This window comes from Carassius carassius, chromosome 41 (genome assembly GCF_963082965.1).
Source record: "Carassius carassius chromosome 41, fCarCar2.1, whole genome shotgun sequence".
Taxonomy (NCBI): Eukaryota; Metazoa; Chordata; class Actinopteri; order Cypriniformes; family Cyprinidae; genus Carassius; species Carassius carassius.
Window position 1 is genome coordinate 13708693 of NC_081795.1, and position 26110 is coordinate 13734802.

Sequence of the window (26110 nt, forward strand, 5' to 3'; positions counted from 1 at the left end):
TTAAATGCTGTACATATCTTCATGTTTTACTCAATATTTTATAGATTTATTTTATTTAATAGATATTAAATAATGTATTTTTTCGTTTTCATTTATATATTCCTACAAATAAAAATAGTATCAAGACTTTTATTTTGAAATGTATACCAATATCACAGTGAATGTTCTAGATTTGCCGATATATATTTAGTATATCTCCATAAGATGCCATCCTTGTATTATTTTTTTATACGGTAGTCATTATACACGATATGCTTTTATTAAGAAACCAAGTATTGCATTTAACTATGATATTTGTAGTTAAAATATTGGGAACTTTTAACAGCTTTTGAAGCTGACAGTGACGACATTCCAAGACCAGCCTCCGCGTTGCAGTTCATAGATCCGATTGGCGCTCTCTGCCTGCCAATCACAATAGACGTAACCAATCAAAATCGTTTGTCCTTTCCACTCGTGCTCCGTGTATTAGCTGTATCATATTCAAGATGTCGGCGGTGTCCGTGTATCCCATGTGTGTGCGGGCGAGCCGGGGCCTCCTCAGACTGAGGCAGGGGACCAGCGGCTCCACGGCCCCAGCGGCGCTGGATGTTGTTAGGTCTCTCTCCACTGACACATCTGGTAACAGTGGCACAGGAGGACTGGCCCAGGCAATACTGCAAGAAAGGCTTCAGCAGCAGAAAAGCCAGGTGAGTGCTATGACCGCCTGACATTCACACATGCCAGGGTTTTAGACAGCCAGTTATCGTGTTATAGACAAATATTTACATTCTTACATGTTATTACTTAGGCGTTGAGTATGTTGATGAATAAAAAAAGACAGCAAATTGTCAAATGGTTAGGTCTGGTTAGTGAAGGTTGACAGGTAGCGGTTTGAATGAAGACAGACAGGCAGTCTGTGTTATGTATGACAGAGCAATAACATTGATTATAGTTTTTTCACATCATCAGTGCGTTATATAACATTTATTCTTAAATATGTAGCATTATAAATGGTTGAAAAGGATAACTCTGATTTACAAATTATATATATAGAGATTCTGAGTTTATGTAAAGCTTGCCATTTAAAATAATAGTCAGAAACATTTATCACTAAATTAATTATTAATTATTTATTTAATAGAACAGTTTATTTATGCTTTAGACATTATATTTGTAAGAAATCTAAAAGGTATACGTGTTTTATCATATTTGATACATCAGGATTTTGTGTTTGTCATTTTGATAATTTAGAGGCCTTCAGAGTTTATGTTTCAAATATGATGCATGCTTTATAGGGTTAAACTGAATTTATTTTTAGTTTATAATGCAAAAAAATATAATAATAACATAAAATGCAACATTTCAAGTGAGTGTGGTTTTAATTTCTTTTTTTGTATAACCTTCACATTGGAGCTGTGTCATGCAAGGTCAGAGCCCACTTTTGACCGTTGAATGCAGATAAGGGCTGAAGGATGAATGTCTGTCAAAGGACAATGGGACAGCTCCTCGGACCATTAAAAATAAAGGAATTGGTGCATATTAACAGAAATAAATATTCAAACTTGCTGCTGTGTTGCATTCCAAGTTTAAGATTTGGGACATGAAACTCATGGTTTTTCAGTTAATGCTTATGATCCCAGACAGCTGTAAAGTAGGATGCTTTTGACACTTCATTCACAGGACCAGCCCCCTCCTGACGGAGATGACTCTGATCACAAGAAAAATGAACAGGGTGAAGAAAAGAAACAGAAAGAGAACACGGCATATGCTAAGAAGATGGTCCTTCGGTTAGCAGGAATTATGGGTCTTGGAAGCACAGTCGGCATCATGTACATATTCGGTGAGTTTGCCTGGTGCTTTCTTTCACTAAGGCTGGGCACCAGTGCATTGGGATGTTATAGGTTTGAAGATTTTCTTTGAACATTGGTGGATTATTTGAAACTTTTGTGACTGGCGTCGTGTTTGGATTATACAAAACATATTTAACTGGCATTGTTGGATTACTCTTTGGATTGTTCTGAATTATCATGAGGGTTTTTGGATGTCAATTGTTACTGTATTTTGTATAAAAAAAATGCTACTCTGGTAAAAAAATTAAAATAAAAAATACTTTTTGTAGGATACTTTATGTTGAGGTAATGGTAAATATTTATCTAACTTGCTTATTTTCATATCATTTATTTATATTAATTTATGTGGTTTTATGTATAACCAACAATTTAACATGTTTTTGCATTTAAATTCAAACTATTTCAATTAAAAATTTTCTTTATTTAGATAAAGTAATTAATTGATATTTATTTAAAAATGTATGTGTAAAATATCGACATGTTATTGTGTTTATGAGTTCCAATATTTTCAATTAAAGACGAATATGTGTAAAAAAAAAAGAGGCTAAAATAAGATTGTAACATCTATTAGATATTTTATATTTCATTTAATGTTTGAGATCATGACAAATATTCTGCTTTGTTTCTGGTCTCTAGGTAGTAATTCTGTGGATGAACAAGGAAATAAGGTAAGCATGAACTTTAACAAAATCAGGTTTTAAGACTTAATAGTTTAACACTTAAATGTTTTGAAATGACCCATACATCTTTTGTACATATTCTAATGAGCTATGCATTTCATCACCTTATCAAGAAAGAGAAAAAAATTAGCTGAATAGATTTAGTAAGCAGTCTATTAATGGTGATAGTTTATGCCATAACACTTCCCAGCTGTTTGTGTTTTCCCTCCATTTTTTCTATTTTAACAAGCTCTAAGCCGCACTATTTCCCATGACACACTTTCTCACCTGCACTTCCCCATCAGTCTCTTTTACCTGGCACAGTTCATTCAGGTATCCGTGTGAATATTTTCACTCTGTAGGGCACACTTCTCAAAGTGCAGTGAATTTCCTTTCTTTAGCATGCAGATTTCTAGCACCTCTCAAGGTGGCCCACTTCAAACAACTCTCTTTACAAAGACAGTCTCACAGGAAGCTGGAGTGAAATGTGCTTTGATTGTTGGTGCTGCATTTTGTACCTCTCTTTTCTATGCAACAGACCTGTGCTACTGTAACCGTAGCTTGACCATGATGTTGTGACCAGAACCAACATTTAGTTTTAAATGTCTAAATAGTGAATTAGTATTATAAATAATATCAATTCATAATGAATTAGTATTATATATTGTTATTTATCACAATGTATTCACCCAAAAAAGAAATTTTCTGTCATTATTTTTTCACTTACCTTTCCAAACCCGTATCTTTTTAAGCTGTTAAAGGCCTTGGAGCTTGTAAATGAGCATTTAATCTTGTTTGAAAGCTCAAAATAGCAAGGTTTTGTAATGTTTCTGCAAGCCACCCACCTTTAAAGAGGCACACTTCACAAGTAGATGCCAAATGCACCTAGTCTGGAGGCATGAGCCAGAGGTGTGAATTTAAGAAGGTGGTCACTTCAAAGAGCGCACCTCCACTTTTGTTGTGTTACCTGCTTAAGTTAGATTTCACTTGTAAGGGCACACTTCACAGGTCATTGTGTTATCTCACTGGAGTTCACAGGGCCGTTGGTGTCTGATCGCACACCTCATCCATTATATTGGTTGGGTTTCACTGATCTCAGCACTTGTGATCTTTTTCTGACCTATACTGTAAATTTTACCTCTATCTCAGGGTCTGGCTTTATGATCAGTCTGACATGTTTTTTTCTATCTTTCTGGAAATTATTAATGGAGAATGTGAGTAAACCTTTGTAGCATAAACAGTTGTACATGTATATACATACCATTCAAACATTTGTGATCGGAAAGTCTTTTAAGCTCACCAAAGCAGATCAAAAATACAGTAAAACAGCTATTTTTTTTATTACAATTTTTAGATATTTTAAAATGTACTTTATTCATGTGATGGTAAAGCTGAATTTTCAGCAGCCATTAATCAAGAAAACTGTTGTGCTGCTTTATATTTTTGTGTAAATATATAATTTTTTTTTCAGGAATATTTGATAAATAGAAAGTTCAAAAGAAAAAAAAAATTATAAAAAAAAAAAAGAAATCGTTTGAGACATTATAAGTGTCTTTACTGTCACTTTTGATGAATGTTAGTATATTAATGCATCCTTGTTTAATAAAAGTATTAATTTTAAGAAAATTAAATTTAAAAAAAATACTCCGAACTGTGGTGTATTACTATGTGTTTTTATATATAATTATATGCCTCAGTTTCTTAACTCTTTCTGTCATAAAGATATGTTAGCTCTAAAAACTAATTATTATTTACACCTGTAAATGGACTGCAAAATTGTTGTGGATAGACAAATTATGAGCAACATTACATTAACCTAAATTTAGTGCTGAAAATATTTAAATAAGATTAAATTAGTTAACATTATTTAATGCATTGGGTATCATGTTTACCCAATTCAACTAGTAATGAACATCTTTTTTTGACAGCATTTATTAATCTAGGCTAATTTCAGTTACTATTATTCATACTGCATATACCATTGTTCAGTTGTAAATTCATGTTTGTTTTTTCAGAGGTGACCTTTCTTAATGGACCGTTATGTTTTTATTACCTCTATCTACATACACCGTGGGTCCCCTTACATGGAAGTCTCCACCATGTTTGTACAGTAGCCCTAAACAGACAAACTGCTCTACAGAGCGCGTTTCGTCACTTTGTTGTTTTTGCGAATAAAACACTGACACAATGATGAACAAGTACATTAACATTCGCAATAACATTGATTTATTGAATAATTATGTAAATATAATTCCTTGATTTACCTTTAAGAAATCTCATTGCTCTCTGCTGTCTTTACCGATGACATCTTTACCTGTGTCCGCCACCTTAGCTTCTCTAAAGGGAGGGGTGAGCGGGGGACTGAGTTGTTGGCTGCAATTCGCAACGTCACCGCTAGATGCAGCTGAAATTTACACACTGCAACTTTAAACAAAAAGACCAAAAACCTGTTTTGTTTACAGTCTTAATTTTAACTCCCATGAAAACCACATAACTGTTTTAGTTACCACTCAAAGTAGCTAATAAAATAGTTGGCAAATATGAACTCCTGACAAATGTAAATACATGCTTAAATGAACAAACCCATATGCAGGTGAATAAAATAAATTAAAATGCTTGTTTAAGCAAATGATAAAATTGACTTTCTTTTAGGGATCTAATGATTAACTGCGAGCCGGTTGGAAATATGTGATGATTAAAATCGGTTGAAATGCAAAACAAATTGCGATTCAGTTATGGGTCAGAGTTTATATGAATGCATGTCTGAGGTGAACTTACTGTCTTTAGAAAAGTTTAGATGGTATTTTTTTCTTTTCATCTTGCCTCTGTATAATGCATATTAGAAGTTCATAACTGCAGCACAGTTTTGTATAAAGCAGAAACCAAGGAAACGCTTTAAGCGCCACCTGCTGGCAGAGAGTGAATCTGCATCTTATGCAGATATTTTTTATGTATAGTCTTCCAAAACTGAAGTCAAACTAGGGCTGGGCGATATATTGAATATTAGCGATAATATCGGAATAATTTTGACGACGATGTACAATTTGAATATATCGGGAATATCGAATATTTCAAATTTAAGCATACTTTCCCAAAAGAATGCGCCGAATGTCCAAAAAAGGAACCTTTAACTGCTGACTGCTCTACGCCCCTCTACTACGAGAGCTTTAATGATAGCGGTTGCCAGATAACAAGAGTTTAAATCTCCGAATCAGAGCTCCACTGTTACAAGGATACATTTTCTGCCCGGTGTTTGCTTATTTTAAGCAATCTGGCAACCATGCGCACGTGCTCACTCCTCATTGCGGAAGAGCCGCCGCCGATAATCTGAAAACACTAACAAGCTGGAATTGAGCGATCTAATGAAAGCGTCGTTCAGCCGGTCTGTGTTCTGTCGTGAGATCTCAACTGTATTGTTTGCATTTGTGATCGCAAAATAAATGCACTTACTCGACCGCTGATGTTTGAATAGAGAAACATAGGCTATGGCCATTTGGAATTACTATTGGGGAATTTCACTGATATGTTTACCAGTTTCCATAATATAGACTGAGAGAATGCAAAAGTCTTTGGTATTCATGTATATATATTTATATATAAGAAATATGTGCTTCAGCAACTAGCTCCCCATCTAAGAGGGTTTTTAGTGTCAGTAGGAACATAGTTTCATGCCACAGAGCTTCTCTTAAAACCGCAGACAGTTGAAAGACTTGTGTTCTTAGCTTAAAAACTTGTAAAAAAAAATTAAAATAAAATACTTATCCCAATTGCATAGTTTAAATCGTGAATTGCATGCACTAAAAAGTTGACAGAATGCACTTTCTGTAACTGTTACTTAATTTGCACTGCTTCAGTTACATATAGACCTACATGTATTCATTTAATAAAAAGCAGTAAGTGATCTCTTGGTCTAGATTTTTTAACTGCTTAAATTAGATGTTTAATCTAAATTATTATTATTATTTTTTTTAATGGGCAAAAGAAAATTATGTTTTATTTTGTATTATTTAAATGCAAATGCAAACATATCGAGATATATATCGAATATCGTAAAAATTTTGACAATATCGAGATATCATTTTTTTTTATATATCGCCCAGCCCTAAGTCAAACCATTCTGTTTTTGCATCAAATTTCAAAATTATACATTCTAATTTAGATTAAAAACTGCTAATGTTGCATGTTTGCAGCATATTTGTTTGAATCATGATTAAAATGCAATGGTTGCCTCTAGAGCCCGACCGATATATCGGCCGGCCAATATTATCGGCCAATATAAGCTAATTGCATTTAAATCGGCATCGGCATTTATAACGGCCGATGAAACATGAGAAACAGAGTCTCATGCTTCACTCATGTTATGAGTGTTGCATAGTGTGCCCACCAGAGGGAGCTCTGCAGCTCCAGAGTTAACAACAGCGCCAGAAGTCCACTACAGAAGAAAGCGATCAACTGTTTTGACGGTGAGTCTGTCGTTCGTCATGTGAAATGATTGTAGATTTAGTTCATACCCTGTATATAAAAACTGTGTGGTAGTTCTAGCTAACGGTCCTATCATTATTACTTCTAAATATTCTGTAACATCACTTACAGCCGCTAATGCATTGCTATATTAGATTAGCCACAAAGCTAATACCATGTTTATCAGTGGAAGAGCGCGAACGTTAATAGGAGGTCAAACTATAACGTTAGCGTTTAACTTATTCTTATTCTATTGCGGTGTGTTTCCCACATAATGACCGCGTAATTGGGCCTTTCACACAGTACGCGGTATGCACGGTGCTTGCCGCTGGGCTCAGCGTTGCCCTTCAGATACAACGCGATTTGCGCTGCGCTATGGCGTAGGCGGGGTTTTAAAAACGTTTAGCGGGAGCTCTTTCATAGTCTGTTCCTCCTCCTTTCGGTCAGCAGCAAACATGTATCTGTCCCGTTGTAAGAAGCGAGCGATAGCGCTAGTCCTGCTGATGAGAATTAAGAGAGAAGCAAGGAAGAAGAGGCTACCCTCAGGTCCAGAGAACAATTTGGTGAATTCAGGCTGGTTACGTTACTCTAACGCTAATAGCTTCCTTTTTAGCAGGCCCCTTAAATGCTTGCTATTAACTTGTTTGAAGGTGGTTCTTCTCAAAATTGACAGCGGTGTGTTCATGACACTAACGTTAACCATTCAACTTCGAATTGATTCCGTAATCTTCCGGTAATAGTAGGCAAGACGATGTTTTGATTCAGACTGCACAAAGAGAAGAGGAGAAGATATACGGGTCTGTTGTGAATGTGTCTGTGAGAGCAAATATAGTGTAGTTACAGTAACTACAGTAGCTGCGTCAGAAATGATTAAACCAGAGGGGACATGTAAATAAATGTGAGCTGAACAAGCGCTTTTTTTTTTTTTTACATATTGTTTCAAAGCAGCTTTACAGACATAACAGGAAAATGTTGAAATAATATTGTTAAATATAAGTAGGTAATACCTATTGCTTGACAAATAAAAAAATATATATATTTCTCATTTTTGCCTATGTAGGAGATCCCAGTTTATTATTATTATAATTCTGATGACATGAGTAATGATACATGGTGATATTATTAATACACATGCTTATTCTTTCTCCGTCTCTCTTTCTGCCTACAGATGGCTGAAAAAGGTGAATGCTGTAGCAGCAAAGTGTGGGACTACTTCTGCAAATACTTTAACTTTAGTATTATAATTTATTTACAGTACACACACAGACTGTTAAAACCAGCTTCAACTGGAAGAAAGTAAAAGTGTTAAATGTTTAAAACCAGACTGTTTTTTGATCATTAAAAAATATATACTTTTGATGTGCAATTGTTTAGTCATTGAGACTGTAATCTAAGGCTTTTTTTTAACATAGTCCTTTCTGGAAAATGGTTTATACAGCCCACATACATAGAACAGGCAGATATTTTGCTATTGAATGTTGTGTAAATGCAGTTTATAGGAAATGGGTCTAATATCCAGATTATTTTTAAAATCAAAATATCGCCTTATAAATCGGCTCTTTTCGAGTTAATATCGGCATCGGCCCCCAAAAATCCATATCGGTCGGGCTCTAGTTGCCTCTAGTGTTGTCAAAAGACCCTGTACTTCAGTACCAGTTGGTACTAAAAAAATTTAAATGTGACGGCACCAGGTTTCTTTAAGTACTGGTAGTACCGAGGTCCCGTTCAAACCCGGTTCAGCGCTATGATTTCCGTGAAGCAGAAAACGAGGACGGAATCTCAAAATCCAGTCATGAAAATGAAACTTACATTTTAATATGGACAGTCATGGAATTTGTCAAAGTTAAATTGTATATACATTAGTATGATAGTAGAATTAGTAGTAGTATTATCTTTTAATAATAATTAATATGATCTATTACTATTTTTTTACAGAAACCCTCAATGACCAAAAATATCTTAAGCATCACCACCAGTCTTAAGTTCAGTTTAAATGACAAATATGCATTCATTAGGCCTAAAAGTAAATTTTTACATAAAGGCATTGTGCTAGAAATATTACTATTATTTAGTAAAATGTATGTGATACTGCTACTACTGTTGAAAAAATTTATAAAACTTTATTTTTTTAAAGAAATAAATCACAATATTTCTTCCATGTTTTAATTTTAATAGCAAATCCCCTTTATTTACCAAAAATAAAATGTTTAAATTTCATAAATTAAAATACAAATTAAATTTGGGTGAAACTTGTTTACTGTTTTTCATAATTATATAACTTGTAGAAAAACTTTAAACACAATTGTAAATAAGTATAAAGAATGGCATTGGTTTTATTTTTAGTGCTAAAAAGTTTTTTTTTTTTTAAATTAGCATATTTTTGTGTTTTGCTTTGGTACCGAAATTGGTACCGAGAACCGTGGATTTTCAGTGGTATCGGTACCGAATACTGATATACCGTATTTTCCGGACTATAAGTCACACTTTTTTTTATAGGTTGACTGGTCCTGCGACTTATAGTCAGGTGCGACTTATCAAAATTAATTTGACATGAACCAAGAGAAATGAACTAACAGAAAATATTACCGTCTACAGCCGCGAGAGGGCGCTCTATGCTGCCAGAGATGCTGCTCAGTGCTCCTGTAGTCTACAACAAGCAGCATAGAGCGCTCTTTAATTGTGTTATTTATTTGATTTGTGGCATGTTTAAAAATGTAAGTTGTTTTATTTACATTTTATTTAAATTAGGTTATTTAGCAGATGTTTTTATACAAGCGACTTACAAATGAGGACAATAGAATCAATCAAAACCAACAAAAGAGCAATAATATACGAGTGCTATATTATTATAGTGTTATATGAATAGTAATAGATCACATTTCTTTTAGGTTACAGTATGGGCTCTGCATTAAAAATAAATCTTCACAAGTCTGCAACCGATCTACAAATGATCTAACACAGATGTCGCTCCAAATCATTGATCATTAGTGTTCTTGATCAAGATTAAATGGATACATGACTCTCTCTCTCTCTCTCGCAGTAAATAATAAAGATACAAAGCAGGTTTAGTTAAATATTATTGTACAAATAATTATAAAATGCTATAGACTGTGAATAAGATTGCAGTTTCACATTTTGCATATGCATTACAAAGTAAATTATTTTTTACATGTAATTATACAAAATAAACCAAACAAGATTTGTAATGAAGATAAAATATGTAGACGAATAAGAATAAATGTTGCGTGTCACACTCAGCATCACGCGCGCCGCACAAATCTTGCACTTTGATATTTTAAGGAATAGTATTCACTGCATTTAAATGCGGCTGCAGGGTTTTTTTTTTTTTTTTTTTTTTTTAGTTTTACTTAAACTGTATAAAAGCAAGTAAAGGCGACTCCCTTTAAAATCACTGAAGTTGTCAATTAATGAAGCTCTTTTTTACATCATGTGCACTTTGTTTATTATAATGAGAGAACTTGAGTTTAAACGTGAGGCCGTTTTATTAATCCTTCCATTCTTTTCAGTTTCAGTGATTTAGCTAAATCGTGGCCAGGTTTAATTAAAATCATCTGTTAATATTAAATATATTAACTACAGTGTTTTTCTTTCATTTTCCCCAACTGCAGCACTCAAATGTAACACATCTGCGAGGCAAAGCTGATTGCTATTTGCAAAAATGTGCTTTGATGCATTTGTTTGATAACTTGTGGTTAAAACGCCACTCAGCAGTCAAAAGCTGCAAATGCACATTGCAGACGCGGTGGCTGAAGTAGAAAGCACACTCTGGATGGCCATCTACTGTATTTAATTTTTTTTTTTTTTTTTAATGCAGCATTTTGTTCAAGCAATAATAAAAGGACACATTTAATTTATAATTTGTCTTAAATCAAATTTTGTAAAAAAAAAAATAAGAAAATAAAATATAAATCATGAATCAAATCGAATTGGGAAATCAAAATCGAATCGTGAGTTGAGTGAATCGTTATATCCCTATTCTCTTTGAAGAACTAAAAGTATGATTAAAGTTCATTGTCACAAAATGACTATAGTTTTATCTACAGTCGTGTCCAAAAGTTTTGAGAATTACATAAATATTGGAAATTGGAAAAGTTGCTGCTTAAGTTTTTAGAATAGCAATTTGCATATACTCCAGAATGTTATGAAGAGTGATCAGATGAATTGCATAGTCCTTCTTTGCCATGAAAATTAACTTAATCTCAAAATAACCTTTCCACTGCATTTCATTGCTGTCATTAAAGGACCTGCTGAGATCATTTCAGTAATCGTCTTGTTAACTCAGGTGAGAATGTTGACGAGCACAAGGCTGGAGATCATTATGTCAGGCTGATTGGGTTAGAATGGCAGACTTGACATGTTAAAAGGACGGTGATGCTTGAAATCATTGTTCTTCCATTGTTAACCATGGTGACCTGCAAAGAAACGCGTGCAGCCATCTTTGCGTTGCATAAAAATGGCTTCACAGGCAAGGATATTGTGACTACTTAGATTGCACCTAAATCAACAATTTATAGGATCATCAAGAACTTCAAGGAAAGAGTTTCAATTCTTGTAAAGAAGGCTTCAGGACATCCAAGAAAGTCCAGCAAGCGCCAGGATCGTCTCCTAAAGAGGATTCAGCTGCGGGATCGGAGTGCCACCAGTGCAGAGCTTGCTCAGGAATGGCAGCAGGCAGGTGTGAGCGCATCTGCACGCACAGTGAGGCCAAGACTTTTGGAAGATGGCCTGGTGTCAAGAAGGGCAGCAAAGAAGCCACTTCTCTCCAAAAAAAACATCAGGGACAGATTGATCTTTTGCAGAAAGTATAGTGAATGGACCGCTGAAGACTGGGGCAAAGTCATATTCTCCGATGAAGCCCCTTTCCAATTGTTTGGGGCATCTGGAAAAAGGCTTGTCCGGAGAAGAAAAGGTGAGCGCTACCATCAGTCCAGTTGCTTCTCATCCAAGGGAGTGGGCTCACTCACAATTCTGCCCAAAAACACAGCCATGAATAAAGAATGGTACCAAAACACCCTCCAACAGCAACTTCTTCCAACAATCCAACAACAGTTTGGTGAAGAACAATGCATTTTCCACCACGATGGAGCACCGTGCCATAAGGCAAAAGTGATAACTAAGTGGCTCGGGGACCAGAATGTTGAAATTTTGGGTCCATGGCCTGGAAACTCCCCAGATCTTAATCCCATTGAGAACTTGTGGTCAATCCTCAAGAGGCGGGTGGACAAACAAAAACCCACTAATTCTGACAAACTCCAAGAAGTGATTATGAAAGAATGGGTTGCTATCAGTCAGGATTTGGCCCAGAAGTTGATTGAGAGCATGCCCAGTCGAATTGCAGAGGTCCTGAAAAAGAAGGGCCAACACTGCAAATACTGACTCTTTGCATAAATGTCATATAATTGTCGATAAAAGCCTTTGAAACGTATGAAGTGCTTGTAATTATATTTCAGTACATCACAGAAACAACTGAAACCAAGATCTAAAAGCAGTTTAGCAGCAAACTTTTTAAAAACTAAACTTTTGGCCACGACTGTAGTTGAGTTTACTGTGATCTTGTGTACTGTAAGTCTTCTTCCGGTATTCAAATACAGTGAACCCAGACAGAATTTGGACACTTGAGGGATAGTTCACACAAAAATTTAAATTCTGTCATTAATAACTTACCTTCATGTCATTCCAAACCCTTAAGACCTTTGTTCACCTACGGAAGACCTATTAAAGTTCCCTTATTATGCCATTTTAAGGTTCCTAGTATTGTTTTGGGAGTCTCCTAAAACAGTGGTTCTCAACCTCGTTCCTGAAGGCCCCCCAACACTGCACATTTTGCCTCTCTCCTTTGTCTGACAAACCCAATTCAGGTCTTGGAGTCTCTACTAATGAGTTGATGATCTGAAAAACCTTGGACATGAAAAACCTGCAGTGTTTGGGGCCTCCAGGAACATGGTTGGGAACCACTGTTCTACAACAGGCTTACATGCATGCAAGGTTAAAAAACACTTTAGTTTTGTCATAATATACATTTAATTCCAAAGTAGAAAGCAGTTTGAAAATTTTCTTTAAGAGTTTCTCTAAACCTAAATGGTAAATTTTTACTGATTACCCCTTTTGTTTTTCTCTAAAGGGATATATATATATATATATATATATATATATATATATATATATATATATATATATAATATATATAAATATATAATATATATATATATATATATATATATATATATATAATATATGTGTTTTTTTGTTTTTTGAGAGAGGTCATGTAGTATGGTGGTTCAAAGCTGGTAAGCTGAAGTTTGTCCGCTCAATCCCAACAATCTGGGGGCTGCAAAAAAAATTCCACTGTTCTTGGTCATATGGCAATATGATTGACATCAGCAATCATCTTAAAACAATACAATATTTTCTAGGCTCTAAGACATTTTGCATGAACCATCCCTTTAGGGGGCTTACCTTTCACATCATTGTGCTGTGTGTAAAGGCCTTTGGTATTTCTTTGGAAAGATTGCTTGAGTTCCTCAAACGTCTGTCACTGGAGACCCTGTAGGCTGCGAATCACTTTGAATGGGCAGACTTCTCAGGCAGTTGAGATTTCGCAAGAGTTGTGAATGGAGTGTGCCAGGCCTTTCAAAGCTCAGTCACGCTTATCATGTCGAAGACACCGGCGAGACTTTGCTAATTAGACTTATTGCCAGAAGGTCTTGTCACATTGCCAGACTGTGTTTTGGATTTTGTTTGCACCTCAGTCTTTTAGTTATTGAAAGTTTTCAAAAGAATATTCAACCAGTTCAGCCTGTAACGGTAAAGTGTGGGAAAGCCCGCTGTGAATGGGTTGTTTGTCATCTACCACGGCAACACATTTGACATTAGCACACATTTTACTTTGTTTCTATATTTACAAAATAAGTGGTTGGTTGTTGTAATTTCCAGTGGGCAGTAACAGATTTTATGCTAAAGTTTATCTCAAGGACTATTTTGAAGACCGAAACCTTCATCGAAGCCATAACCTTCAAACAGACTGTTTATCCAGCATTTGTCATGTGAATTAAACCTTTTTAATAATATCCTACAGGTACAAGTGACTTAAAGGACACACTTAACACAGGCGTCTACACTTCTTTGATTTAATGACCCTTTTGGCTCGCCTGCCTTTTGGACAAGTGATCTAACTGGGCACACTTCACATGTAGTTAAGACCTTGTTGGAGATATGTGTGGAGTGTGCCAGGCTTTAAGGTGCCATTTTTTTTACAAGCAATGTTCTTAATTGAAGGGCACTTAAGAGAGGTGAAAGCGTGAGACCTAAGGCTGAATCCTCTTCTCATAGAACAGCATTGAATATTTTTTTGTGAACCACAATGGCTGTCGGGGTTTGCTTCGGTGCCTCAGCATGTCCAGTGTTAGCATGTTTCCTATAAGGCTTTCAAATCAAATACTATTCACTGCTGATAAGAAACATTAACAGATTAATTTAAATAACTTCAAATCTGTGCAGTCAGTAGTTAATATATATATATATATACATAGGCGTCGATTTCGGGGGGGACGGGGGGGACGTGTCCCCCCCAGATTTCGTCATGAGTCATTTTGTACCCACCACTTTTTTTTTTTTTTTTTGAAAACCTCGAGTTCTGCTGCTGCGCTGGCTACACGCTTTTCTGTTCATTAAAACTGCAACAACTGTAACATTATTTTCTCTATATGACTATCGCGCTTCTTTTTTTTAAAGAATGTTTTGCAAATGAGTTGACAGTTTGGAATGGACAGTGAACGAGCGGGAACGAGGCTACCTAGTCTTTGCTGGGATTGGCCAGAATTTCTGGCGAATGTATCATAGACGAGCAAGTCATTTAGCCTTCATACAATATCACAAGGTTGCATCCTAGTGCCATGGACTATAACATATCAAAGTGATAACCTGTAGAACAAATGGATGTTGTTGTACACACAGCATGGGTCTGCAGACCATTGACACAAAGGTAAGACGCGATAACTTATGTTTATTAAGATTTGCTGGTATTATGGCTAGGTCTTGTGCATTTGCACACAAGGGATCGGCTGTTTTAATTCTTCTCTTGCAATTAATGTTACGTTAGACTTCCTTAGCCACCAACTTAATTAGCTAGTTACGGTTTGCGTTCATACAGCAAGTATTGGGGGAGATGATTGTTGAGTAGTCAGTATCTTGTTTAATTATTGCTTGAATCTATTGCTGAATTCTGGAATAGTTGTGATGATGATGATGATGATGATGAGGAATGGATCAAGTTTTAGTCAAAATGCCTGATGTAGATTGGATGGATGCATGTTGTTGTGAATTGAGAGCAGTCAGATCATGGTGTGATAGTCAATAGTGTTCATCTGTGCTACACATATTTTTGCTTTTTCAATCTTGATAAAATTTGTAGTGCTTAAGTTGTGTTGTGTGTGGATATGGTAAATTGTACTGGGAATTAAATCAAATTATTACATGGCTTGGTTGAATTCCACTGTAGAATGAAGTCTTTTATTTCTTGATAATAACACCGTTGCCATTAAAAACAGATTGTTGCTATGGACGCGGCAGGATTCTAATTGTAGAGACGGAACTATTTTCTTTAGCGGAAGCAATACAATCGTGTTTAAATCAATAAACTCTTTTTTAAATCAATATTTTGTGTAAAATTGATTTATTTGGTGGGTAGCCATGTAATAAGCGGGATAATGTAGAGCGAGGCTCGATTTTGGATTAGATTTTTTCCCCCGTTTTCAGTGGTTATAACAAAGCAACATGAAAGAGAAATTTGGTAATCATTGTTTAGGTACATTAAACCACGTCATGGCCATGTCATATTGTCAACATGGTACTTATATGATGATATGAAGCAGATTAGTGGGTCATATATCATATGTCTAATGCTTTGTACGGCTTTCTTCTTCATAAAACGAGTCGGACATCATCACATTTTTGTATAGATTTTTATTTATTTACATTAATACGACACAGGACGTCTTTCAAAACATGACCTGCGCGAAAGAGAAAAAAAAATGCATCATTGTACCCAGCACTTCTGAAAATGCACTTCTGAATGCGTCTCTGTCCCCACCACATTTCAAACCAAACTGACGCCCATGTATATATATATATATATGTATATATATATGTGTGTATATGTGTATATATATATATATATATATATATATATATGTATATGTATGTATATATATATATATATATGGATATGAGAGAGAGAGAGAGAGAGAGAGATGAACAAAGTGCATTCTGCAGGTTACAGAGCTTTCATCTTCAGTGGTTGTGGATTCGCTTGTAATATAAATGAATAACTTAGTCATAGCGAATTAATAAAATATGTTTGCGTGCATCCTCATTTGATAGAAGCACACTTGCATATACCATGTAGTTTATCCATTATTTTTATATGGCTTTATTAATATAAACAATAACTTCTTGTTTTATTTGTCGTCATTATGTCTTTGCAAGCAATGACTGAAACATAAAGTCATAGTTCAGGCCAAAATGTAAACTCTAAACTCATTTACTCATCCTCATTTCACTCTAAACCTGATCGAATTTCTTTCTTCTGTGGGACACTTTGCAACATGTACAGGAACCAAATAGTTCTGGTAACCATTGATTTAACTTGCATGGAGGAAAAAAAACTAACAAATACACAGACATTTCTCAAATTTCCTTTTCAGAGAAGAAAGTTTCATAGAAGAAAGTCAAAGACATTTGGAATGTAGTTCTTCATTTTGAACATGTTCTTAATTAAATTTATTTATACTTTCTGTTTTCACATTTATAATTGTGAAAACATTTATTTATAAACATTCATAACTGAGGGACGTTTGCATGTGGTGAACCAGAAAATTGAGGCTTGAGTCTGAGTTTTTCCCTTCAGCCCCAAAAAAGCACTTAGCCTTTTGTTTCTGAACGCTGAACTGCACTGTGTGCAGTTTTGTCCAGTGGAGGGCACCAGAGCTGTTCCTGTACAATTATTGAACGCATTAGGAGAATGACAGAGGTTAGAAACCGCCCCTTTGCCCACCTTGTACTGTGAACCATTCTCAGCAGGCAGCATGTGGTGGTCCTAGACCCCAAGAGGGGGAGAGCCTACTGACAGATACAGCTGAATATTCATTGGTGTGGTGCTTATTGGTGGACTAAAGTGCATTGTTATTAATGGGATAGTTCACCCAAAAATGAAAATTCTCTCATGAATTACTCACCCTCATGTTGTTCCAAACCCATAACACCTTTGTTCATCTTCGGAACATAAATTAGTACATTAAAACATTTAATCTCTGACAGTAATATGCCAAAAGGTATTTTAACTGTGCCTGATGTGCCATTTTCAGTTATAGATCTGTGGTCCTGTGGAGCAGGGTTATTATAGTTAACTAAACTAAAACTTGAACAAAAAACATTTTTAGCTAGCTGCCAAAGCCACATTTCTCATTTTCATTTAGTTTAATGTGATGCACTACAACTGAAATATAAATTATTTTTGAATATAAAAAACATAGACACAAAAAAGAATCAAAATAACAAAAACGCAAAGCAAAATTACTGCAATGTTATTAAATAACCTGTCATTCAAAAAAAAAATATTCCAACTTTTTATTGCTTTTTTTGTTGTTGTAGTATTTCTAGTTTGTTTGCAGGCACTCTCCTCATACCCACATGTGATGACTTGATGTGCCAGTGTGCATTGAAAACATGTTTACTTGTATCTCACCTCTCTTCTTCTTTTTTTTTTTCTTCCAGATTCCAGATGAGTTTGATAATGGTAAGTCCTCCCCTCATCTGAACACATGTAAGGCCCTGAGGCAGTTTTGAAACGATTTGAACATTTCATGCGCTTACTTAATATTTTTACGCTGTATTAAAGGGTAACTGTGACATAACAGTGTAATAAGCTTTGCTGAGGGTTTGTCTTGGTGGGAATTGTATTCCTACATACAGATATTCATCTAATTGATAAGACAGTTAAGTTTCACTTTAAGTGGGTTTAAAGGCACTGAATGCATAGCTCAAAGCTCAGGAGGAAGTTGACATGACAAAAATAGAGAACTCTATTATTTGTAGACCTTCAGTCTACAAGTGTGAAATGCTTTCATTCCCCGACCTTTTGGATGCAGAGTATTGTTCACCCCTCATATGGCCCTTTTTAGCAGATGAGGACCCTTTTGGTCTGCATGTTGTGTGTTTGTTCATCTGACAGGTTAGCATGGCACATGATGGATGTCTGGTGGCATGCAGCACCTTTTACCCAGTGCCAGTGGGTGTCAGCCCACTTCACAACCAAATCATGGTTCAGTGATTCATGGGACTGAGCCCCTGCTCATGGCCCCTACAACCATCAGGCTCTCACATACCCGGATCACCCCTTAACCAGTGGCATGTAGCGCATGTGCCAGTTCGTATTGGCAGTTGTTTCATTGTTTTCATTCACGCTACATTGACTGTTAATTGTGGGTTGTTGAAATATGAGGCTTGTGCCTCTTTTTTCAGTTTTAAAGGGATAGTTCACACAAAAATGGAAAATCAGTCTCCATTTAACCTCCTGAGACCCGAGAGTTTGCCTGGTGTGCATTTTATAATTGTTCTTGCTATTTGGGATATGTAGGACCTAATAAGTATAATACCTAAAATTAGTTTTTGTACAGGAAGTAGTTTTTGCAGAAAAATATGTCCTCATACGAGTACAGTGGGTCTATCTTACTGTATGACACACATAGACTCCATTGGTACAAAAAGTTAATTTGACACATTTTCACAGTTTATTTGAAAATGTAAACATCGGAGTGTAGAGTCTACATAAAACAGCCTGAAACATGGCTAAAATGTAAACGTCCTGAAACATGGCTAAAATGTAAAGAGCCTGAAACATGGCTAATAAAACAGCTAAAGTGCAAACTGTAACAGTAACAAACAGTTGAATTCAGCAGAGCAGCCTTTGAACTGTGGCTTTTTTTCTAACTAGCTGCCTCTATCTTTCCAGCCTGTCTGGAATAGCCCCTATTGGCTGGTGTGAAATGCTGCAAAGCAGTTTCATTCACTTTGCAAGCACAGATGCACATTGCATGTCATGCATTGCACACGGGATTTCCCAGTGCAGCCTTGTGCTCTGCATTCATGCATTTCATTCATAAGTTATGCTATGTCCTCGGTGGAGGAAATCGGGACTCAATTTCTTAAAAATAAATGAAAAGACATGAATGAAGATGCATATGCAAAATCAATAGATTTTTTTAAATCACCGATACATTTTTTTTTTACCAAACTTTGTATAAAGATGATTCTCCACTATGTTATAATAGAATGATTCAATTTACCATTTTTCTTTCTGCAAAATGTGTGTAAAATTACCATTTAATGGGTTTTCTCATTATATACAATGTATCTATAAACTAAATCTAATTTGCATATTAATGTGTTTTTGGGGCAACATGTAATGAAAAAAGAAGTGTAATAATGGGAGTAATAATTGACAAGATTTTCATAATAATATATAATATTTCATAGAATGTTTAAATATAATTTCTTTCTCTATTCATTTGTTATGTCTCCAAAAATGCGTAATAAACATGCTTTTAGTCCCGGTGTCCTCATGTGAGGACATGTATGAAATCAATGTCCTGTTTAGTAACAAAGTCATATTTTGATTTGAAACCCCATAACATTTTGCTGAGATGTTGATTTATTACACATAATTTAAAAATTAGACAGATTTAAATGATAACTACAAAATATGATCATATTTCCATAAGAGTGTCACTAAATTAATTTCAGACATTTTGATGACCAAGGAGAGGGAGTGGTCATGTGAAACATCCAATCATTTGGTATCTCTGAAAAGCCCTAAATGTGCTCTGTACAGGACATCCAGACTTAAAACTGTGGCATGAACAGTCTCAGAGAAATTCACAAAAATATAATATCCTCATATGAGGCCGCAGGGTCTCAAGAGTTAATAACCACTATGTTGTTCCAGACCAGTATTACTTTCTTTCACATGTGAAACACACAGTGTGAATTTTTAAAGAGTGTCCATTTTTAATACGTACATTTTAGGTTTTTTTTTTTTTTGGACTTTGAAACTCTGTCCTGTTTCACTTAATTGACTACCTTTAAAAAGCTTGTGGTCAGTAAGTTTTTTATATATATATATATATATATATATATATCACTATTCATGATTTTATCACAATTCTTTGTCATGTTGGTTTTACTATTTTGCAAGTTGTTTGAGCATTACAGCCAAACTAAATTCCCTATTATAAAGACAAAGCATTTTAAGTTAACAAAAAAAAATTGAATGGCAGATATTTAGGCCAAAGAGGGTGAAGATAAAGATCTTGTATATAAAAAAAAGATAAGAATGACAAAGATACACACTACTACTACACATCATATACAAATAAAACAAACTTATTTTCAGGTACAATAGGTGTATTTAGCAGGACCATTCAAGAAATTGAATGAACAAATATAAAAATAAAACGCTATATAAACTGTTTCCTAAAGCAACTATATTGAATTTCTACAGTCAAGTGCAGTGAGTGATTTTTCTCTTTTTGTTGTTTTATTAATGTTAAAGGAATAGTTCACCCAAAAAAAAACCCTGTCAGCTTAGTCATTCTGTCTGTCAATTCTGTCATAGCGTTTTATTTCACTCAAAAGTGGTTTTAAACCTGAATGAGTTTCTTTCTTCTTCTGAACATAAATGCTATTTTGAGGAATGTGGAAAACCAAACATCCACAGTGTCTTCCATAGTATTTTTTTTATTACCAAATTCAGTGATGACCAGCAACTGTTTAGTTACCCACATTATTCAAAATATCTTCTTTAGTGTTCAGCACAAAATAAATAAATAAATAAATAATAATACAGTTTTGGGACAACGTGACCGTGAGTACATAATAATGAGAGAAATGAAATTTTAGGGTGATCTATCCCTTGACCGTAATGACAGTAGGCTGCATGTTTAATACTGCCTTTAAGACCTGCACGCATCTAATATACAGACACGTATACATTTTTATCTCAAATGAAACACTTAAAAGCACATGCAAATAATGAGAGAGTAACTCTAGCGCTGAGCTAACACTGCTGTGAATGCATGTGGTGTTGTACAGTATATGACGGCGGCGCCAGAACTGCAGCTGATAGAGTGTGCGCTGTAGCACAATACTACGACATTTCTTCAAAAGCAGATTGTGGAGACATTTCTTCCTCAATGATAAAAAATCGTCATAACCCACACCCATAGTAGAGACGCCACTTAAAAGTGGTAAACACAGACCGCTTGCGCTTTTTATTCACTGCTGATGTCAATGGAGATAGCAGGCTGCTTTTGCTTCCTCTACGTGATCGCACACTCTTATCATAATTATGTAATTAATTCCACACATTCCCTGAATTGTCCTTCCCCCACCCCTACCTCGATTTATTACCTCTGAGCCCAGAGCGCTGCTGTCCAACACTAATGCTCTTATAGCTTTTAATGCTATAACGAGGGGCCATGATTACTTTAGGGACCGAGGTGAAACACCTACTCCCTCAAGGGAGTGGAGAAGCAGGTTTTCTGTCTCCTGGGCCCATGCTCACCCTCCCTAACACAGCAGAAGGCCAGCGTGGGGATGAAGAGCGGACCCTTGATAGGCACCATCCTCAGGGATAGGGGACAAGGCAAACCGGTGTGCCTCAAAAAAACCTTTTGTGCCCTGCCAAGTGATGGCATTCAATGGAAGACACTTGTATACACATCCTGGGCCAACCCGCCCTCTATCAAAACCTGCATCTCTTAATTTGTACGAGATGGCATCTGGCCAGTAGTATAATTTATGGAGTCACAAAATTGATGTTTTAATTAGATCAGGTCACTGAGACAAAAAAGTTCTTTGTGTCTGTTTGTTTAAAAACTTGGAAACCACATGGTTTCATACTTGTGTTACTGGTATAATGTGTGGAGTGAAGTTCAAGGACAGGTTTACCAAAATCACCTGGGTCTGATCTCTGAAATAACAAGTGTAGTCTTGTTTGCAGTGGTAACGCGTGGATGCAAATCTGTCAGAAGGAGGGGTTGTTTTGCTTGGGCTTAAACACACAAAGATTTCATCACCAACCGATAGAAACAACATATAACAACAATAATCAGGAAATAATAAGAGGAGGACTTGTGTAATGCTCAGGTGTGAAAGCTCACTTTCTTTGAAGGCATTATGCTTATTGTTATCTCTAATAAAACCTTTTTAGTCTGCCAGGAATGGATCTCAGAAACCTGAAAATTCAAGGAAAAGAAAAATAAAGTGTATAATCTTACAGTCCATTCACATCTGTAACAATAACTATATTAGCGTCCAGACCAATAGCCCATAACTTTCGGTTTATTATAAGAGTGTGCTGTGGTTTTGTCATCAGGCAAGTTCTTAAAACTCTCAAATTCTGATTGGCTGTCGATGATTTTATCATTCTGAAATAGATTTTAAACGATATTGTTCCTCCATGTCAAAATAATTATAATTGTGTTTGGGACTCTGCTATTCTTATATAATTAGAATAATTATTAAAACTTTTGGTCACCAAGGCTGCATTTATTTGATCAGAAATGCATTAAAAATAGTAATACTGTGAAATATTATTAAAATTAAAAAAATATTTTTCCAGTTGAATATATGTTAAAATGTAGTTTATTCCTCTGATGGCAAAGCTGAATTATCAGCAGTCATTACTCAAGTCTTCAGTGTCACATGTTTCTTCAGAAACCATTGTAATGTGTTATTTCTTATCAATTTTGTGCTGTTCAATATTTTGTGGAAAATGTGGAAATTGTGTGAACCTTCAAGGAAAAAAAAAACGTATCTTATTGTAAAGATTTCTATTTCAAATCTTTTAACGTTATAAATGTAATTACAGTTACTTTTGATCAATTTAATGCATCTTTGTTTAACACATTTACTGGCATCAGTTTCTTAAATCATTTTGCGTGCTCAACCAATTTTTTTTTCCATAAGCATTTACTGAATTTATATTTGAAGTGAAAATTAAAAAAATGTCTCTTTAGGTTTAAATGTATATTGTTATTCCAGTGGTCTAATACACACAGTATATGGGTGTTTACACATTTATGGAAGGCTTTAAAGATATATTGGTCAGCCACTAATTATATCAGTTTGGAGAAAAGCACAGAATTCAAGCAACATAATTAGACTGTAGAGTTGTCCTGGTTATAGGGAGTAACAGGTTAGTGGGTCAGATTTGTTATTTCATCCTCAAGCAAAAAACGCCTCCAATACTCAAAGAAAACAAACAGTGAGCTGTAAATGACCAAGGAAAACACGAGCAGGGGCCTGGTACACTGTCCATAAGACCGTTAGATCCCCATGTGACAACAACGAGAAAGAGGCTGCAAATAAAGACCACTTTTCACAGCTTGAGAAAGGAGCAATTGACAGGGAGGAAAAAAGCAAGAGGCTCCCAAAGAAAGGGATGGAATAAAGGCAATTGAGTAATGGCCTTTGGCAAACTAGCGAAGCATATGCTAACTCAGTGCAGGATTAAAGGGGGCCTTTGTTGTATCCAGAGGCCTAGCCATTGATCTTCCTGTCCCTACCACCTTGCCTGAGACTGAATGGACATCCCTCCAGAAAGCCACAGGCCCTCTGTGAAGCAACAATGGGACTCCTCGCTTTTACACTGACAAACAATGTTAGCACAAGAGACTCTTCAAAGTGCACCCAGTTGTTTTGCACTTTTCCAGTGTCGCCTTGAATCAGTCTTGGTAACGGTTCTAGCAACTGTTCATCCCCTGGTATTGATCTTGGCCGAGTGGAGAAGGAAGGACTTATGCCGGGACAGATGTGCCAGTTTGGATGGAGTTAAACAGATGACTAAGATCGATGTGAAGAGGATAAACTTTCTCTGAACACTTCTTTGGAAATCATACAGAAAATAAAAGAAATGGTTACCCTACAATACCGTTTAAAGATTAATCCTGAAAAAAAAAAGTGTATCAGCATAACCGTTTTCAACATTGATAATCATAAGAAATTTGTGACACTAAAAACTGGAGCTGCTGTTAATTCAGCATTGCCATCACAGGAATTACATTTTAAACTGTATTCAAATAATGTTTTTTTTTTAATTGTAATAATATTTTACAGTATTTCTGTTTCTACTGTATTTTTAATCAAATGCATGCAGCCTTTTTAAGAACAAGAAACCATTTTAAAAAATCTTACTGACCTCGGGCCAAACTTTTGAATATTAGTGTGAAAACGAACCAACTGTCATTATTAACTCACCCTCATGTTGTTCAAAAAGCATGTACTTTTAGTTTTTTTTCCCAAAAAGAGATTTTCCAGCTCCCAATTATGGTACGTCACAAAAACACCATAAGTCCATATAAGTCTTTTAAAGATATAAATTTGCTTTGTACAAACCCGATTCCAAAAAAGTTGGGACACTGTACAAATTGTGAATAAAAAAGGAATGTAATAATTTACAAATCTCATAAACTTGTATTTTATTCACAATAAAATATAGATAACAAATCAAAAGTTGAAAGTGAGATATTTTTAAATGTCATGCCAAATATTGGCTCATTTTGGATTTCATGAGAGCTACATATTCCAAAAAGGTTGGGACAGGTAGCAATAAGAGGCCGGAAAAGTTAAATGTACATATAAGCAATAGCTGGAGGACCAATTTGCAACTTATTAGGTCAATTGGCAACATGATTGGGTATAAAAAGAGCCTCTCAGAGTGGCAGTGTCTCTCAGAAGTCAAGATGAGCAGAGGATCCCCAATTCCCCCAATGCTGCGGCGAAAAATAGTGGAGCAATATCAGAAAGGAGTTTTTCAGAGAAGAGTTTGAAGTTATCATCATCTACAGTGCATAATATCATCCAAATATTCAGAGAATCTGGAACAATCTCGGTGCGTAAGGGTCAAGGCCGGAAAACCACACTAGATGCCTGTGATCTTCGGGCCCTTAGACGGCACTGCATCACATACAAGAATGCTACTGTAATGGAAATCACAACATACGCTCACGAATACTTCCAGAAAACATTGTCGGTGAACACAATCCACCGTGCCATTCGAGGTTGCCAGTAAAAACTCTATAGGTCAAAAAAAGAAGCCATATCTAAACATGATCCAGAAGCGTAGCCATTTTCTCTGGGACAAGGCTCATTTAAAATGGACTGTGGCAAACTGGAAAACTGTTCTGTGGTCAGACGAATCAAAATTTGAAGTTCTTTTTGGAAAACTGGGACGCCATGTCATCCGGACTAAAGCAGACAAGGACAACCCAATTTGTTATCAGCACAGCTCAGAAGCCTGCATCTCTGATGGTATGGGGTTGCATGAGTGCATGTGTCATGGGCAGCTTACACATCTGGAAAGGCACCATCAATGCTGAAAGGTATATCCAAGTTCTAGAACAACATATGCTCCCATCTAGACGTCGTCTCTTTCAGGGAAGACCTTGTATTTTCCAGTATGACAATGCCGACCACATGCTGTTGAATACTGTTGTATTCTGAATAAAATATTGAAATTTGAAACTTCCACATCTTTGCATTCTGTTTTTATTCACAATTTGTACAGTGTACCAACTTTTTTGGAATCGGGTTTGTATACATTAAGTCATTTATTCACTTGACATCACAATCTCAGGTGACATATATGATCTCAGAGTTGCATAATTAATTATTAAACAATACCATTGTATGATTTTCGAGCATGGACCACTTTTTGTGGAGAAAAACTACTTGAGGGTTCTTGAAGATTTTTATTTTGGGTTCTTCAAAGCAAGAATTTCTTTGTAGCAAAATATTGGTGAGGAAGTAACATTTAGGGAGAACTATTCATTGTTCAACAAGTGTTTGGTCTAACACGGCTTCATAAATCCATTACTTTACAGAAACAAATCTGTGTTGCTGATACCATATATATGTCACCTACTAACACCACCACTGTCTTTCTTCAATATGAGTATACTGACGAGACGTCAATCTCACCTCACTCATTAGTCTCAAGGGAAAGCTTTTTCCATTTGGATGCTGCCAACAGGCACATGCTCCCTCATAGAGCACAAAACCTCCCCCTTCGAACTAATCAAATGG

At 35.6% G+C, this 26110-nt stretch overlaps 1 protein-coding gene across 1 annotated transcript in view; it reads left to right on the top strand.

Moving 5' to 3' along the window:
- Nucleotides 1–440: 440 nt before the first annotated feature.
- The window catches only part of LOC132122788 (mitochondrial import inner membrane translocase subunit TIM50), a 35397-nt gene continuing 9727 nt past the window's right edge, over nucleotides 441–26110 (top strand). The window contains exons 1-4 of the mRNA XM_059533202.1: nucleotides 441–686; nucleotides 1660–1819; nucleotides 2466–2497; nucleotides 17741–17762. Coding sequence (XP_059389185.1) covers nucleotides 486–686; nucleotides 1660–1819; nucleotides 2466–2497; nucleotides 17741–17762 — 415 coding nt within the window. The 5' untranslated portion in view covers nucleotides 441–485. The remainder of the gene's footprint in view (nucleotides 687–1659; nucleotides 1820–2465; nucleotides 2498–17740; nucleotides 17763–26110) is intronic.